Here is a 19,096-nt window from a genome sequence, read left to right on the forward strand (position 1 = left end):
CGTCAGTCAGTTTAGTTTTGGAGTCTTTGTAGGTTGTCGTTCTCTGTGAGCTTGTACGTAGGCGGGAAATCGATCGATACAGCGATATCACTAGGCTGAACGAATAACATGTTGTGCTTTGTTTGAAAATAAAGTAGAATCAACTATAACGATAACAATGGCAAAGTTAATAGTGCTTTGTGTTGCTGTATTTCTAACTGCGAATGCCGAATTTACTTGGAGACATCATAATAATGAAGAGTTGCCGTTAATATTGGAGGAAGTTCATCAAAAATGTCCAAACATATCGAGAGTTTACGCTCTTACCGAGCCGTCGGTACAAAATGTGCCTCTTTACGTGATAGAATTCTCGGATAAACCAGGCATCCATCAGCCTTGTAAGTATTCGAGGGTAGTTTTTTTTTTAAATTGATATCGACTTTTTCTGTAACTTTTGTGAATATTTTCGTGTAGATAAGCCTGAAGTGAAGTATATCGGCAATATCCACGGGAACGAGGTGCTGGGCCGCGAGTTGCTGCTAGGTCTGGCCCATTATTTGTGTGACCAGTACATGAACCGCGATCGTCGGGTCCGAGCGCTCATACACAACACGCGCATCCATCTGATGCCTTCCATGAATCCTGATGGATGGCAGTTGTCAACGGACACAGTAAGTATATTAAATTAATTTGATAATTGCTGAGTGTATTTACTAGTCTGGAAGCATTTGTCATTAATATTAACAAATTTTTATGTAAACAATTCTTTTCATAATTAATTAAGAGATTCAATCAACAATCAATATGTTTTGTTAGAAAGCAATGTCTTAAGGCAAAATAAATATTGTGCTTAAGTTTAATTTTTTTTAATGTGTATTCTATGATACTTTTTAGCTACTTACATGAACTTGTGATTGAAGTTTATTATAATATAAAAAAAACACATTATTCTTACTAGAAATATTCTTTATAAGTTTCCTATCTGTAAGTTATATCACTTTTGTTAGTATAGTATGTTTTATTTTAGGGAACCCAGGATTATCTCATTGGTCGCTACAACAATCACACTGTGGATTTGAACCGGAACTTCCCCGATCTGGACGCCATCACATTTGAGTTTGAGAGACAGGGCATCAACCACAACAACCACTTATTGAGAGATGTGACCCGCCTTGCTGCTCCAGTGAGTTAACCATTTTTTTTCTTCTTCTTATTTTTCCTTGTTGTATCCTCATAACTGAGGGATGTGATGACTGTGGACACTCTTCACCAGTGCTCTCCAAGCCGCTCTATCTTGGGCCCAGTGTATGCTTGCCTGTAATCTCTGTCTGTGTTTATTTTACTTGCAGTGTATGTATGTTTGGGTCAAATCTTTTGAAGAAGCTAGAGCTGTTTCTGCTTGATTTTTCTTAAAAGGCACGTCTACACTGGCTGGTTTGTGCATGAGGAAATTGCCTCGCGCTTATGCTCGCTCTGTGTGGACCCGCCTAAATACGTGTATTATAATATCAGGATGATATGCTCAAATTTATCAAAATAGGCAAATATATAATAGGTATTGAGTTCTCTGAATGATTTGCCGCAGTAACTTAATCTATAATATATAGATAACATCCAAGTTTTTGTAGTAGGTGAATATTTCTCATCCCAAGGTACTTGGATTTGAATTTGAAAGCATATTATGTATATTGTTTAAATATATCCTTACTATATCGGCTTTTACATATAGTACTGTATTGTATTCAAATGTGCTTGCGTGATAAGATAACGCAATAATGAAATTATTGATTTTTTCCCTTTGCGAATTGCAGAGTGATAATGACAGTAGACATGTGCCTTGCCGGATATTAGTGGGCGTGCTAGCATTTCGAAATGAATGTTATATTTTTGATAAATGCTCCTAATAGAATGGGCTTTAAATACATACTCATAGATTTGCACAAAAAATTGTAGTCATTTAATCCGTTTTGCAGGATGTTACCCCAATAGCCTTGAAATATGGTTAATGGCAATATGAATGCCATATGCTTTTGCAGATGGAGCACTTCTATGGCATCTGGCAATATAATAAAGCTTTGAACATGACGTCAAAGTTTACGCACTTAATATTTAGAATTTAGATTGTTTTACGAAAGTATACTAATAGAGACAGCACACAGGAATTTTGAAGCCCTGAAGTCACGTAGCGGATACCTAGAAGTGGATAAAAGTTTTTACTTTGTAGGCGAACTACCTAGCTTACAGACATTTCGCATCCTACGACTATTTTATTTGTTTTAGCTTGAGCCCGAGACTCGAGCGGTGATGCGATGGATGATGTCCATACCATTCGTACTGAGCGCGGCCATGCACGGCGGGGATCTCGTCGCCAACTACCCGTACGACGAGAGCCGCAGTGGCGCGCCCGTCTCCGAGTACTCGGCCAGCCCCGACGATGATACCTTCAGGTTTGTTGAGTCACGCATTCAACGTTTAAAATAACTGAGCCGATTGATTTTAAAATCAAATTAACCTTTCAACAGATATGAGATCATCTAAGGCCGTCTTGTAACTCAAGCACTTATTTACAGGGAGCTAGCCCTGACGTATGCGATGAATCATGCCGACATGGCGTCCCCGCGCCGCCCGGGCTGCCACGCCACTAGCGCCGACGACTCAGCCACCTACAACTTCGGCAAGCAGGGCGGCGTCACCAACGGCGCTGCTTGGTACAGCCTGAAGGGAGGTACGTTACATGGCGTGTAACACGCCAACTTGGCGTCACCAGGGGCGGATTAAGAAGGCACGGGGCCCTTAGCACAATAGCTCGCGGGGCCCCCTCTTTTGAAAAAAAAAGATTAAGTGCGAGTCGGACTCGCACCCCGGGGATTCAGTACCATCACAACATTTTTACGATGTCTTAATTTTTTTCCACTCGTTCTCGATTGGTTTTTAACATATTATGCAGTGTATTTTTAGGGTTTCGTAGTGACCTAGAAACTCTTATAGTTTGGCCATGTCCGTCTGTCCTTTGGCTAATAGCTATAGCTAATAGATAATAATTATAGCTGTAATTTGGCATAGATACATAAATTATGCAATGCGACAGAACGGGTAAAATAAAATCTATAAAAAAAATTAGGATATCTCCCATAACCAAAAGGTTTTTTCTTTGAATTATTGCTGATTTGACCCTGTAGTGTGGCGTATGGTTGGATAAGGTCTTTCAAAACGAATAACGGTCTCCAAAAACCTTTTTTTTAATAAAGTTATTATTTTCGGAAATAATCGCTCCGAAAGAAATAAAAAATATTTTCAATGAAAACTATAGCGAAAAAGATCGGTTTCGTCGCTTTTGGGTTATTGCAAAAAATCTTCTCTTCTTACTAAAAAGACGTACAAAGCGCTGCAAAGGTGCCCTTATGCTTGTAATGTAATGTAAATGATACTTACTAATAGCCCCCGTTTAGCCTTTTTTGAGTGAATGGAAACAATAATAAATAATAAATAAAAAGAAAAATTAACGGAGCCCCTACACAAGTTATGTTTTTATGTGTCTGTAGTTCGTGTCATCCACGAAGACGCGCCCCACTCCTCCTCCCAATCGTCTATAGTACCTGCACGTGTGGTGTGCAATCTTTTACTAGTATAGTAGTTCTATCTATACACATTAATTAGTAGACATAACTACTACATTGCCAAAAAATTGCAGATTTGTACTTCCCCTTCAAACCTGAATTACGAGATTGTGTTTAAGAAAAAATGAACGATTTTAGGTAAAAAAATTTTTTTTTGATTTATATTTTTCTAGATATTTTTGTGTCCATTGTAATGGACAGGAGGACTTAACTGTTGCTTTAATTGTATATATGTATTAGTTTATGTGAGGTTTTTAAGTTGGGCATTAAGGGTACTAAAATAATATGTAACACGTTTTTTTTAAATATTTTTTTATTATTATTTGGTATAAAAAATGAAAAAAAGCAAACTCATTATGTGTTTTGGTGGAATGCTCTAAAACAATTCCTTTCACTTACAAAACACAAATGTATATCGCATTTTAGGCAGTAGACATGTGTTTTGCCTTTACAGCCAGGTTTTTTGCACCTTGTAGCTTCTTTTTTTTTGTCGTATTCTGGTAAATGGTCGACAGTGTCGTACTGTATTTCACTAGCTGGCCTAAATTCGATACACCGGCGACTCTTCGGTGTACTAGGTGGTGTATTTATTGGACTGCTGTTTCCAGAACTAGATGGACGTCCTCTTTTTCTTGAAAGAAGTGGTTGTTCCATTTTTATTAGAGCTTCAGCTACTCGTTGTCGGAAATGCAGAAGGTCTAAAATATCTTTGTCTAATATTTTACAAACTTGACAGTCTTCTTTATATTCTAACCAGCTGTTAGTCACCGCCAAGTCAATCGCGTGAAATATCATTCGCAACGTCCATTTTTTAGACCTTATAAAAATGCGGTACAGGCTAAGTAAATGGTCAATTTTATCAACGCCTCCCATACCGTTGTTATATAGTCGTACAAGTTCTGGACGTGGAATTGATATGTACTCTTTCGACACTTTGTTCCATCTTCGCGCCTCATCTTCCTCTCCGATCCCAACAAAATTAGATGCAAGTATTACAGCTTTGTTATCCATCCATTTGAGGACTACCACATCTTTTGAGCTATTGGTAACTTGTTCTGAGTATCCTCTTTCTTTTTTTGCGCCTTCCCTGTCAGTAATGAGGGGTAGGTTTTGAAATCTGTTTTCTATGATCGTTCCTCCTGCATATATTTCTCTTTCACGCAGATCTCTCAGCAAATTGTAGTTAGAAAAATAATTATCAAAGAAAAGGAAATGTCCAGAGCAAGCTATCCGTTGAGAAAGCTGATATACATACGCAGCTGATGCACCGTAACGCAAGACATAATTTTTATCTATATTTGTTGTGGCTCCTTGATAAATAATGAAGTCATAGACCAGCCCGCTCTTGCCACAAAGCATAAAAATTTTGATACCCCATGGCTCTGGTTATCCTTTGACATATTGTTTGATATTCAGATTCCCTCTAAAGGGAACAATCTGCTCATCAACACTTAGAATTTGTTCCAGTTTCAGCTCTAGGCACCGTTCCCTGATCGAATCGTATAAAGGTCGGACTTTGATTAGTCGGTCACTGTTTCCATTTGGAATAGAACTGTTGTCAATAATATGCAAATTATTTCTCAACTGCATAAAACGGTCCCTGGGCATGTTTTCTAAAAATACTTTCATATCCAAAGTTCTATCCCAATACATTCTAATTCGTGGAAACTTTAGATTTCCCATAATAATATGGAGGGCTAAAAATATTTTGTATTGTACATTGTTTGTAGTTACGGACGTTTTTTGTGTTGGCATATAAATTGGTATTAAAAACTATTTCTTCTAGCTGAGACTCCGGAATATATTTATTGAAGTATTCTATCGGTGCCAATGGTGATTCAATTTCTGATATTGGTGAAGATGACCAGACAAATGCAGGAGTTTCAAATTGAAGACGCTTTCTCCATGTGATATCTGGTTTGTTAGTTTTTTTATTAGTTCTATAATTATTTGATCCACTCACTACTGATTCATCCTCCTCTTCGATTTCTTGTTCAACTTCCAAGTTTTCTTCGAGTGGTTGTGGTTCATTTGGGCGTACAATATCACTACCCACACGAGTTGACGTTGATGATGCTGGCTGTATAATTTCATCATCACTTTCTTCGTCGAGGTCTGACAGCGTCAGTGCCGGATTAAGACATTTTGGTGCCCTAAGCATTTCTAGACCATGGTGCCCCCTCATCAAGATTACATTTAATTTTCTTGGTAAATTGAGTGACGTTTATTGCCGCATTACTCGTACTGCTGAGAATAAAATTTTCAATCCGTCACATCATTTTATCACAGACTGCAGTACTGCAGCAGTAATGTTCCAACAGTAAGTAAGGTCAAGTGTAAGCAAATTCGAAGAAGGGCGGAGGCCAAGCCAACCATTGTCCAAGTGTAACCGAAGACGTAAGACATAGACCGTACTCCGCACATGCAAAGGCCGAGCTTCAGTAGGGGCTTAGCCATTGACCATTGGTTCTTGTCAGAACAAGTACCAATGGCCACAAATGTCTTAAATAGCAAATTATTGTTTACGAAAACGGGACTTAATAAGGTAAGTTTTAAAATTACCTCTTCTGATCAGAGGTAATTTTTTCGTTTCAAGGACGGCGTTGTCCCCATGGTCTCGGAGAAGACTGGGTAAAGTCGACATCATTATCTTGACGTTGGAGGTAATTTTAGAACTTAGTCAAACGCGATTAAGTCTCGTTTTCTTAAATAATAATGTGTCACAATTAGGCCAATACAATTAGATTTTTTCGAATTTGGACCTAAAAATACGTATAATCCGAGTTTGCTCCATTCCAGGAGGTGTGCATAAATGCTTCCTCTTTTTCAGTTTTTTGCTTGCAAATCGAAAATGGTACGGCCGACGGAAAATTTGTTCTAATTACGAGTATTATTAAAATTGATATCTGAGGATCCGAAATGTAATTTAACTATGTTCTTGCAATAAAATATATTGATTGATTTAAGGTACCTTAATATGTATTCGTGGTAAATTGTAAAAAAAGGTCGACATTTTTTATTTTTGGTAAAATCATGTTAATAATCCGAAAACGCTTTCTTACCAGTGTCTGATCCACCAAGTGCTATTGTAATTGATAGTGGGTTCCTTCTACATCGAGTGGTTTGGCAATCCAAAGGAAAAAAATATCTCCTAAGGATCCCAAAATGTGACACCTCCTGGGATCGAGCAAACTCCGATTACACGCATTTAGGACCAAATAAATGTATTAAAACAATTTCCAGCTTGCTGGGAATTAATTCCTGAAAACGCTATTTTTTGATCTAATTTGATTGGCCTAAATCGTGAAAATCAGTGTTTTTAAAGGCAAAGTCTAAGGCTAAACGCGCGGAGCGTTCGGTCGGCGCTAACGGATGAGGCCAAAGGTCGAGCTTGAAGAAAGCAAGGCTTGAATTTGACCAATGGCGAGGTATGAATAGCTGGACGTCCGGAGCGTCCGATCGCGGCGCTTTATCATATAATACAACCAATGGTGAGGTATGAGCAAGGCAGCCCAGCTGCGAGAGAACAGCATGGATTTGGATCCATGGCCAAGCAAAAGTGAGACAGTTTGCATAAAGTAGAAGGCCTGGCGTCGCATAAGACCTAACGCTGAACTGCAAAATAGTGGCTTGAAATCGAACCTATGTAATCAGGTAATCACGGTCCTCCTACTGCTCGGCCTTTGGCTTAACTCGAAAGCGCAACTTGATAAGATGCTTTTATTTTTTGGCCTTTGCGGGGCCCTTTATAACACTATGACAATTAGGTCGCAGGATCGCGGCTCTGCAGCTACTCGGCCTGGCCAATAACACATCTGGTGTGCAAGAGAGCAAAATACGCTACAAAATCGGTAAACTACGTCGAGAAAATCGGTTGGCCACAAGCCCGACGGTAAGATTTTTTGACCATGAGCTAGCTGTGATGGCCTCCGCGTAAGGTTGGAGATGTGCTTACGTGTACTCACTCTCTTACGACCCTTCGTTATTAGATGGGTACTTGCACACGTATCAAAAAGTTTCGTGTACATAAGTACTACACTACGACTGCCATGCTGATGCAGCCTGCGCGTTTTTTGTTTCCTACTATTTTGGTGCCCCCCTACACGTGGTGCCCTAAGCAAGTGCTTATTTTGCTTAATGGTTAATCCGGCACTGGACAGCGTACCATTTTCTAGAAGATCCAGCAGACTGGCAACGTCTTTGTTTCTTGATAAATCAAGTACTAAAACACAGAAAAAGTAATAATATTCAGTAACATAATATATTACTTGTACACTTTTTTATTTACAGTCGGATCCTAATGTCCATTCCAGTGGACAAACAAAGTTACTCATATTTTGCCAGGAATATTGATAAAAGTTACTTAGATTTTTAGATAAATACAAACATTAACGTCCAACCTACTTGAAAAAAAATATGTTATATTCATAAACAATCAATTTGCCAAAGAAAATAATTGAACAAAGTTAGCTTACCCGTACTGCGTCTACTCATGGCTGCCGTCAACATTCGACTTATTGTTTCGATATACCCACATAATTTTTCTTAGAACTTGATGAAGCATAAACAATTCACAATGACTAAAGAGCACGGCTAAATGTTTACATTACCTTTAGAACAACACTGGGTCACATTACAAAAAAATATCAGTAATGTCCATTGATATGGACGCCGGGTCTGAAGGGGATTAGGAAGAGCGGGGCGCGTCTTCGTGGATGACACGAACTATAAGTATATGACGTCATTTAAAATCCAGAGTATTTTCCTTATTTATTAATTTGAAAGAATTCAGTTTTATTTATTTTTTATTTAGATTTTCCGGAATTCAGATTTATTTATTTTTTATTTTATTATTTAGATTTTAAAAGAGCCTAATCTTAATGAAGTTGTGTTATTTTATCATAGTTCCTTTCTTTTATATAGATTTCCTCCTTACCTTCGGTTTTCATCATCAGATCAGGTCAATTTTGCCAAATTTTGACAAATGGTCAAAAAAATAGTTTGCAGATGGTTTGCAGATTATGAAAACAACTTACGAGTATTGCAAGTTAAATAAAAGCATGTAGGGATACTGTTTAACAACATCAATATTATTCAGTTTAATAAAAGCTTGTAAAAATAGGTGAAAAGTGAGTCGGACCTAAGAAGTGGGAACTGATGGCTAAGTGAGCCAAAAAACAAGGACGAAGACTGAGCCCGACGAGCTGAATATCCGGACCACCCGATTTCCTAGCGTTCCCGTGCGAAGCTGAAGGCAAAGCTGCAGGAAAGCAGAGCCTACAATTAAACCAATGCCAGAGTGTGAACGAGGCCGTAGGCCGAGCTCCGTATAAGGGCAGAGGCCCGGAGCGTTCTATCGCGTCGCGCCACCATGCAAAGGCTGAATTGTAAGAGAACAGAGTTTGGAAATGAACCAATGTGATCTCGGATCGCCTGCTGCTCGGCCTTAGTTCTTGCTCGAAAGTGCGACTTGCCGGGATGCTTTGGGTATCGGGCCCTATGTAGGGCTTTACATCCGGCCTATGCGTATGCAAAGCCCTGCATAGGGGCCCGCTGTTTTCTTTTTAAACATTTTGACAATTAGATCATATGTATCAGCTTTGCAGCAACTCGGCATTTTTGGGCGCCCGGCCAGCCGTAGAGGAGCGCGTCCTTTGGCCTACTACGGGCTCAAAGCTGATCATCATTAGGCATTAGCTGTAACTGTAAGGTGCAATTTGTTATTTAAAATAATAATGAATAAATAAATCATCCTTCCTTGCTTTTCACTAATATGTTTTTAAACACAGTATCTTCTTTTGTTCGTTTCCGAGCTCTGCTGTTTCTTGCAGCTTAGGCATGCACAAAAGTTTTGAGACACTCTGCACCTTCGGTTTTATGCTAAACTCTGCTCTTGGTCTTTGCGTAAGCCTAAAAATTCTTTAAAGTTGGTATCCTCATAAAGAAAAATAGACAGGATAATAACAAATAATAATAATTGAACAATATTGTTACTGACTTACGAAAAAAATACATTGTAAGTAAATAAAATGTGGTAGTACAGGATCCGCGGAGTGCGAGTTCTACTTGAACTTGGCCGCTTCCGCGTGCCGAAATCGCATGGTCAGGGTCGGAGCGCGGGGCCCCCCTAGATGCGGGGCCCTTAGCATATGCTTTTTCTGCTGTTCGGTTAATCCGCCACTGGGCGTCACACGGGTAACGCCACAAGTGATGGCTCCACCACCTAGATCTTCGGCAAGCAGGGAGGCGTCACTAACGGAGCGGCGTGCTACAGCCTGATGTGAGGTATGTTACATGATGTATAACACGCCAACATGGCGTCATGGCGTGACGCCTTAAGCGATGACTCCGCCACCTAGTTCGGCAAGCAGGGAGGCGTCACCAACAGTGCGGCGTGGTACAGCCTGAAGGGATGTAGGTTATACATTGGCGCGTAACACGCCAATTTGTCATCACGTGGGTAACGCCACAAGCGATGACTTCCCCTCCTACAACTTCGGCGAGCAGGCCGATCTCACCAACGGCGCGGCGTGGTACGGCCTGAAGAGATACTTACATGTTGAGTAACATGCCAACTTGGCGTCACGCGGACAACGCCACCAGCGCCAACAATTCCGCCACATACAGTCACCGTCTTAACATCCACTTTTCTATACAGCTACTATGGCGACGTGGGTAATACTAGGTACTTATGTTGGGGACTTACTGTGTCGGTGTAAAGAAGAGTAGGTACATTTATTTTAGACTCTTAGTTCAAATGAAGGAAGAAGCGAGGAAACCTTTTCAGATGATCCGACAGTCTTTTAATACTGTTGTTTAATATTGGGTAGGTGAATATCTATTCAAAGCACATTTATCAAACTCATTACTCTGCCATGAGGAATTTTCAATAATGGTTTAAAAAAATTATGAAATATGTATAGTCTTACCAGAATTATTTCTAATACGACTGCCTTGCAATTGTTTCTACCTATATGTATAACAATATTAAATCAAAGTAACAGTTAAATTACATTATCGATATGTTAGGGCTAATTAGAGATAATTAAAGAATTTATTTATTTCAAGAATTTGGCATTACAAGAGATGTAGTACATTAATCCCCACACTAGGCTCAGCCTGTAACGTGGGAATCTCAGAGAAGTATCGAAATGGTATATTGGTAAAAGGAAGTATATTTACCATTAAGGGGGCGTCCATTAATCGCGTCATACGTTTTTGGCTTGTTTTAGACCCCCCCCCCTCCCCCATGGTGATCTTTGGTGATATTTTCAGGACCCCCCCCCCCCCATCCAATATGACGTGTATTTTTTTCGATAACTAAAGAACAGTTTTCTAACAAATGAACCTAAGTACACGTGTTTTGACAGTTTGGTTAATTGAAGGGCGGAAAACTATTATTTTTATTTTATTGACTATAATACAGTATAGCACAGATGAAAAAAAAAATACACGTGATACGTGTCCATACCCCCCCCGTTCCCTGTGGTGATCATTGGTGATTTTTTGCTGACCCCCTCCCCCCCCCTATACAATATGACGCGATTAATGGACGCCCCCTAATCAACATCTAATGACATTTTTCATGGGTTAATAATATTAGACCTTTTAAGATTACCTTATCGCAGTTGTTATTAAAAGCATTTTAAACAAAGAGTCGTCAAGTAACATTCACTTGTGCAGTGGATGGTTCTCAAAGAGTATTGTAGCAGGAAGTATCTCGGTTCTCACATAATAGATTGCTTCACGTGGACACTGACATTTATGTGCTAGCTCACAGACATATCGAAGTACATAGATTTCGCATCCGTCGTGATTTGTCTGAAAACTAATTGCGTGACCTTACCCCTGGAAGTTATTTATGTCAAGTTACTGCATCTCCAAATAAAAAAAACGATGCCTGTCAGATGTTTTTAAATATAGACGATTAAATTGTCACATTTAATCATTTTAGTTATATGTTTTTCTCCATTATGAGAAACTTTCTAATTAAAACAAGGCATTTGATATTACATAGAAAAAATTCGAGTTATTAATTAAATAAAATTAATTCGAGTTTGGGCAAAATCGAATTGAATTCGAGTCAGTCCACTGTACCGATTCTGCAAGCGACAATGTGGCAGTGCCACCATAAACGTCAAATTCTTATAAAAGATGGCGTCTATGATGCTCCACAGAGTTAGGGCGTTATTCATAAACGCCTGTTAAGTCTAACAAACTCGTGATAATAGTTTGTCTGTATTCTTGACTTTGACTTTTGTGTTTGTTAGAGAGGGACAAAATTTAATAAATGTTTGCAAATATTTATGAATACGTGGATTACGGGGGATAGTTTCGCAGACGAACTGTGTGTCAAAAATGTCATCGCAAAAATAGAGTTGGACTACTCAGATATGTCTGTGATTGCTTTACATGACGACTTGACATTTACGTGCGACCACTCGTTAACCATGAGTAAACTGGTTTAGTGATGCTAATTTGAGAATCATTGTCCGCTGTTGTTTTGCAAACACTTTTTTTAATGATAGTTATCTTCAATTCACATGTGTGACATTGAATATTGTTCAAGGTTGATGTAAATCTATGAACACCTACGTCACTTTGCTATTGCACGCTTTTAAACAACTTTTTGTAACTAGGTAGGTATACAGTGCGTAGACCGCGCAATTGAATAATCTAAAATTAGCCAAACATTTGTTGTTGATGGATTGGAGGAGTAAAGTACCTACTTTTATATTAGATTTTTTTCTGTAAAAAGTAACAAATGCATCTTTGGGAAAGGGGCGACATCTACTATTAAGATCCACTTCGCTTTATTTGATCACATATTCGTGTTGCGTTACTTAGAATTGATAACGCTCTTGATTTGTTAGAATATCTGGGGGCACGGAAGTGCCCCCGCAAAGACGAGCAAAGTGAAGCGCAAGGGCACTACCTATTCTCGAAGCGCTTCGTCGTAACTTGGGTTTGGATTATACCAGATAAACAAAATTCTCGGGATATAATGTCAATAGCGGACTTAATAAGCATAAACAATTTCAATTATAATTTAGATTTTATTCATATCTATAAAAAAATTTTTCGTCACTGACTCACCTCACTCACTCACTCATTGATGAACATCAAAACCCTTAGGATACTTCTTGAAGCTTTGGGTATGTAGGATTGTTGGGTATGTCTTGACAGGCAGACAGCCAAATGGATGGACGGACAACAAGGTGATCCTATAAACGTTTCGTTTTTCCCTTTTGAGGTAGGGAACCCTAAAAATGACCAGCCTAACGTTATCTTTTTGTATTTTTTCCTTATCTGGTCCGTTAAAGGGTTAAGCTCAAAAAGCAATGAAAATATCGATGCCTAATCTTAACTGCTGTATAGAAGTTGTAGGTATGAATGTAAAAAATGCCGTAAAAAAAATAAAAAAATAAAAAGCATTTATTTCGGACAAGAAAGGCATTATCTTGCGTTCTCGAATAATCGCGAACATCATAACATCTCACAAATTAGCATTAAAAAAAAATAGAAATAAGGACATTCATAAGGCATTTCAAATTAGCATTTCTATTCAACGATTGCAAAGTCCGCTTAAATAGGTACTTACCAAATCCAATTGAAATATTTCAGGCATGCAAGATTTCAACTACTTGGCTACGAACGCCTTCGAAGTGACTTTGGAGCTCGGTTGCGATAAATATCCTAGTGCGGATAAACTACAGGCCGAATGGGAGCGGAACAGGGAAGCAATGTTGGCTTACTTGTGGAAGGCGCATACGGGAGTGAAGGGTGTGGTGACTGATGACTCTGGGTTTATTCAGAACGCTGTCATCTCCGTGGTGAACATTACTGGACCGATACCGAGGCCTATTCGACATGATGTTACTACTGGTAAGTTTAATCCCATCAATCTTTCTATCTTACGAAAATATTCTAGTACAGTTGCGAAAACAAGTGTTTAGACGTAGGTACCTATATATTGCAATGTTATTGAATCGAGCAGAACGTAAATAATCCCATTGAGCCGTCAACTGTAAACTAGGCCAGACAATGCCATGACACAGGCTGCCATCGTACTTATGTAAGCTATTGTCAACCGCTAATCGAGGAGATTGTTCCGACGCTAACTCAATTAACTAGTAACTGACCGCTTCCTACTTTTACGAGGTTTACGTTGCCGCAGGGCCCGTAGGGAAGCCGCAGAAGTGAAGAGAGTTAGCTAAATAAAATGAATCACTCCTAATAGTTTGGTATTTTAAAGTCAGTTCAGTTTTATACTATTTGTGCTGTTCACAAATTAATCGCAAATCTTATAGAAAAAAGGAAAAGATTACATTATTTATTTATGATTAGCCTCGTACTCGTATACAATTTGTATAAGATTAACTCTCAATTTCCAAGTTTCATGACTTTCATGAGTTTCATAATAATCAAAATCTCAGATAGGAAGTATTTCGCTATGGATCGTCATTATTCTATAATTATAACCAAAAAAATTGTTGCCAGGTGCTTTCGGAGACTACTACCGCCTCCTCACACCTGGCCACTATGAGATAACCGCGAGCCACCCCGGCTACTTCTCCGTGTCGCGAGTGGCGACCGTGCCTCACAACCAGAACCAAGCGCACATTCTGAACTTTAAACTAGAGGTGAGTATTGAGGGTTCTTTTCAGGATTCTGTAAAAGTAAATGTAACAAATACATTTATTTTTAACGGCTTCTTAGCCTAGTCAGTAGTGACCCTGGTTCGAACCCCGGTAAGGGCATTTATTTGTGTGTTTATTTATTACGAATATTTGTTGCCGAGTTATGGATGTGATCTATGTACCTCTATTTATCTATAGTATAAGTAAGTTCAATACCGGTAAGTGTGGCATAAGGACGAGTATTTCTGGCCTTCACATTAGGGCCTATTTTACAAATTGATTAGTGTTTAGTGCGAGTTTATACATTGGCCACTTGCTACTTGTGTTTAGTGGCAAATGTATGAACTCGCAATAAATACTACTGAATGTGTAAACAATAAACAGGCCCAATGTGACGGCCAGCCGCACTTATCCCGAAGCCAAACTTATCTCTATGGAACTTATGTAAAACTTAGTTTGGGGCTATGCGTACAGCGCGCCTTTGGACTAAGTTAGACCCCATATGGAGTACTCCTGTCACCTTTGGGCAGGAGCACCTGGATGCCAGCTTGGTCCCTTCGACTCAGTTCAAAAGCGCGCTGTACGGATCGTCGACGATCATAAACTCACACGCGGTATTGAACCTTTAAGTCTAAGGAGAGACTTTGCCTCCTTGTGTGTGTTCTACCGCTTGTACAATTGGCTGTGCTCTGAGGAATTGTTTGACATGATGCCCACGGCTACTTTCTATCACCGCACCGCTCGCCGTCGGCAGGGTGTTCGTCCTCACACCCTGGAACCATGCAACCATACGACCATTTAGCTCGAGTACTGTGCGGTTTAAGAGGAATTTCCACCCGCGGACGCTCCGGCTGTGGAATGAGCTCCCTTCCGAGGTTTTCCCGAGGGTGTACAGTATGGGGTTCCTCAAAAAAGGACTACAGATTTTTAAAGGGTCGGCAACGCGCATGTAATACCTCTGGAGTTGCAGGCGTCCATAGGCTGCGGTGACTGCTTACCATCAGGCGGGCCGTATGCTTGTTTACCACCGTTGTGGTATAAAAAAAAAGTTGATCTGTGTAAGATTGTCCCCAATTATTTATTTATTTGCCAAATAAGACACCCTAAGATGCCGAGTTGTACTTATTTTTACTAGTTTCATTTAGTTTCAAATGTTACAAATTATTTACTTTCAGTGGCGTACCCATTTTAATATAATACTTATAATTCATATAACACAAATTTTGAACAAGATATTATAATTGTATATTCGAACCACAGTTTAATAAACGAACGCACTCAATTAAGAATAATGATCATGATATTGAAGATTTACGCACGAACACCTACCCACACATAACGCCCTAGCTTTTTGACGTAATTGCGTTCGTGTGCGTCACAGAATACCTATAGGTATTTATGGGTACACCCCGTGATCGTTCATGCCTGAACTAACCCTAAATACAATTTATATTGGCGAGCTTTGTGTTAGGCTGATTTCTTTAGGCCAAAAATACAGTGATTTAATGAAGATGTGTGGTAAGCCAGAGCTAAGTGTAAGACAAATTCGTGTTTCGAATTCAGCAGTTGACACTGTACGACTTCGTAAATTTTACGGTTTGAATTACTAGTACTTACTGTTTGTCAAAAGTTTTACATTTGACAATTCACTTACCACAAAACGTATGGGTATGGCGCCGTCACGTGTCAATTGTCAAACTTCTGGGTTACGATTTGGGTTCCATAGCTATAAAGTCAAGAACGTCCGTCTTCCAGTCTGTATGATACAGCTATTTTACTAATTTATTAACCTTTGCACAATTTCACCAATCGATGAATCTTTGCATAGGCTTCAAATACGAGGAAACTGAAATACATGTGTAGGTAATACACACAAAAAACTAGACTAAGTATAAACTTTTAAATAAATAAATATTATAGGACATTATTACACAAATTGTCTAAGTCCCACAGTAAGCTCAATAAGGCTTGTGTTGTAGGTACCTAGACAACGATATATATAATTATAAATACTTAAATACATAGAAAACACCCATGACTCAGAAACAAATATCCGTGTTCATCACACAAATATATGCTTTTACCAGGATTTGAACCCGGAACCATCAGCTTAATAGCTAGGGTCACTACCTACTAAGCCAGACCGGTCGTTTGTTGGACTTTTGTTGTATTTCTTGAGGGTACTTTCAATTAACAATTTAGATAAAAGTATCACACTTCATAGAACAAGTATGACCTACTTTCACAGCATCAGAAATGAAAAATACATACTCTGTCTTATAAGCGCGGCTAATTATGTTTTGGTCGAAATTCTCCAGCCCACAACCAGCTGGTTCGACGACGAGTTCATGGGCCCGTACCCGCGCGGGCTGCGCGAGGGCCAGCCGCGCATCTACAAGCGCTCGCTCTACGAGAAGGTCGTCCGCTCCGTGCTGCAGCCCGACAAGCATTCCACCAAGTAAACCAACCACAGGCAGCACGGTCGCGTTCATACCTACCCCTCATCACAGACAGTACAGTGCCACTAAACATAATGGAACGCCGTTCGATTTCTAATCTTACCAGTAGAAGATAAGATATTAAATGGAATAACATTTCAGTTTGAGTTGTGCTACTGTTCTTGAAAAGCAACATTGTATTCTTTTAGGTATACTAGTTTCTGTGTGTTCTCTATTTAAGTGATGTATTTTCATTAGCGGGCAGGGCGGAAATGATAGAGATGACGAAATATTATTATAAAAAATTCGTCATAGCTAGTTAGAGACAAATGAAGGCACAGTACAAGAAGTGTCTTAGTGTACTGAGATGAAGGGTATAAACGTGATCGTGTTCTCACGCGCCGCCACAAGGACGGGAGGCAACTTTCAAGGAAAGGGCAATAATAATATATGGTTGGTATATTCTTAATGCAATTTCCTTTCGGCGACATTTATCCGCGCTCATTTTTTTTTCAATTTTTAATGTCAGGGCTAGAGCAGCCTAATATGTGCATTGTTGCAGTAGAGTAATAATAACGTGCAGAAGTTTAAGAAAGTCGTCGTGTGAAGTTTCACTAGATAGTGCCACAACTTTATTTATTTTTAGGGTTACATTTGCATTGTTTTTTCTTTAACTTAAAGTTTCTTTTAGTAAATGAAGATATCTTTGCGCATTTATTCGATGCTCTCGTCCTGTTTGTCGCAGCGCGATTTTTGGACATGTTAGAAAACTGATTTTCGCCATTATTATCAAACACATTTTAAAATAACATATGTATCTCTTTCACCAAAAGTCAGTTTGTATTTTGACTAATTTTAACCCTCTCATTGCCAAATATTGTAATAGATTTACATTTCATAGCAGGTATTTTATTTTATTTATAAGAATTTTCTGGCATTATGAGGGTTATAATTACTTATTATTTAAAACTTACTTCTATCACAACATTTGATCAGACATAACGTACATAAGTTAGCAAATATTGTATTTATCGTACTACTAAAGTGCCATAAATAGTAGATGATTTGGTTATATTTTAGAGTATATAATACAAACCCTGGCAATGTCACAAAGATTTAGAGCCTACACGGTGTTTAGATGTTTATTGTTGCATGTTACCAGTAGTAAATATTTTCTAGTCCTCAGTAAAGTACCTTCTCCTATGTATAAAGCTCCGTTAGGTTAGTGGATGTAAGAGTTAACCCCTCGAGCACTGTTGTTAGCTTGTTGATACATTATTAAGGCGGGGTATTTTTTGGTGGTATATTCGATGTGATTTTCTATCTAGCAAACTTTATGTTACGTGTAAATAACGGTTTTCGTTAGTTAAAGTTACGAACGAATGATAATACCAAACGTAACATTAAGTTACGAAATACGAAAAACTCGAATATACGAGAGTATAACTTCCCCTGATGCTAAGAGCAAATTCTTATTAAATAGTCCGCCAAGTCGTCTGCCGTTACTATACAAACTGCATGCCTTAAATGTTTGGATCAGGGATGTCACGAATGTCGCATTATCCAGGATGCGAATGTCCGAATGCGAATACGAATGTCCAGGATGCGAATGTCCGAATGCGAATACGAATGTCCAGGATGTAAATGTCCGAATGCGAATACGAATGTTCAGGATGCGAATCTCCGAATGCGAATACGAATGTTAGGATGTGAAGTTGTTATTATCATTCCTAATTAGAAAATAATCTGTTAGTGCATAAAACATAAATGTACCCTTAGAACGAAATGTTATAAAGTGTTAAGAAATGCTGTTGACTGGTCAAAATGCATTACGTTAAACAGTTTTCGCGCACTGCCCATACGCGGGTCGATGAGACAGGACATGGTCTGTGCACATTCGCATTAGCAAAACATTCGCTTCATTTGATGCGAATGCGAATGTCGAGGCGAATGTTTAAAACGATGCGAATATTCGTGACATCCCGTTTGGATGTCTGAAATTTTATACGTACTTACGAACACTAGCAATAGGGAACCCGAAAATGACATCTATGCCGATAATAAACTAGCATGACAGCAGTCATCAAGGGGTTAAGTAGTTATTAGTATTTTGTTGAAAATAATGAGATTTGTATAATTATTAATTTTATAACCTTTAAATATTGGCAGCTAAAGTTTTCTAAACTATTTATTTTTAATGTTTTACTTTTTTATATCTATTCTATAATTATTGTGAGATGTATGTACCGTGATATATCTGAACTCGAATCATTCCTCTTAACTCGACCACTTAACCATTCCTCTAAATATAGTTAATTATTGTAATGTAACGTGTAAACTTGTAGGTTATAATATTTATGTAAAATTCACAAGTGTTTGACACTAAGTAATAAATTAAATATGAGATTTTGTGTGAGCAAGA

General features: G+C 38.7%; 1 protein-coding gene across 1 annotated transcript; it reads left to right on the plus strand.

Moving 5' to 3' along the window:
* On the plus strand, positions 1 to 19,090 carry LOC133533596 (carboxypeptidase E-like). The gene is made up of 8 exons (XM_061872597.1): positions 1 to 377; positions 454 to 650; positions 1,007 to 1,162; positions 2,260 to 2,426; positions 2,550 to 2,704; positions 13,221 to 13,481; positions 14,097 to 14,239; positions 16,555 to 19,090. Exons 1-8 carry the CDS (start codon positions 158 to 160, stop codon positions 16,696 to 16,698), a joined length of 1,443 nt encoding a protein of 480 aa, XP_061728581.1. The 5' UTR covers positions 1 to 157; the 3' UTR covers positions 16,699 to 19,090.
* The last annotated feature ends 6 nt before the right edge of the window (positions 19,091 to 19,096 follow it).

The sequence above is a fragment of the Cydia pomonella genome, unplaced genomic scaffold (assembly GCF_033807575.1).
Source record: "Cydia pomonella isolate Wapato2018A unplaced genomic scaffold, ilCydPomo1 PGA_scaffold_183, whole genome shotgun sequence".
NCBI lineage: Eukaryota > Metazoa > Arthropoda > Insecta > Lepidoptera > Tortricidae > Cydia > Cydia pomonella.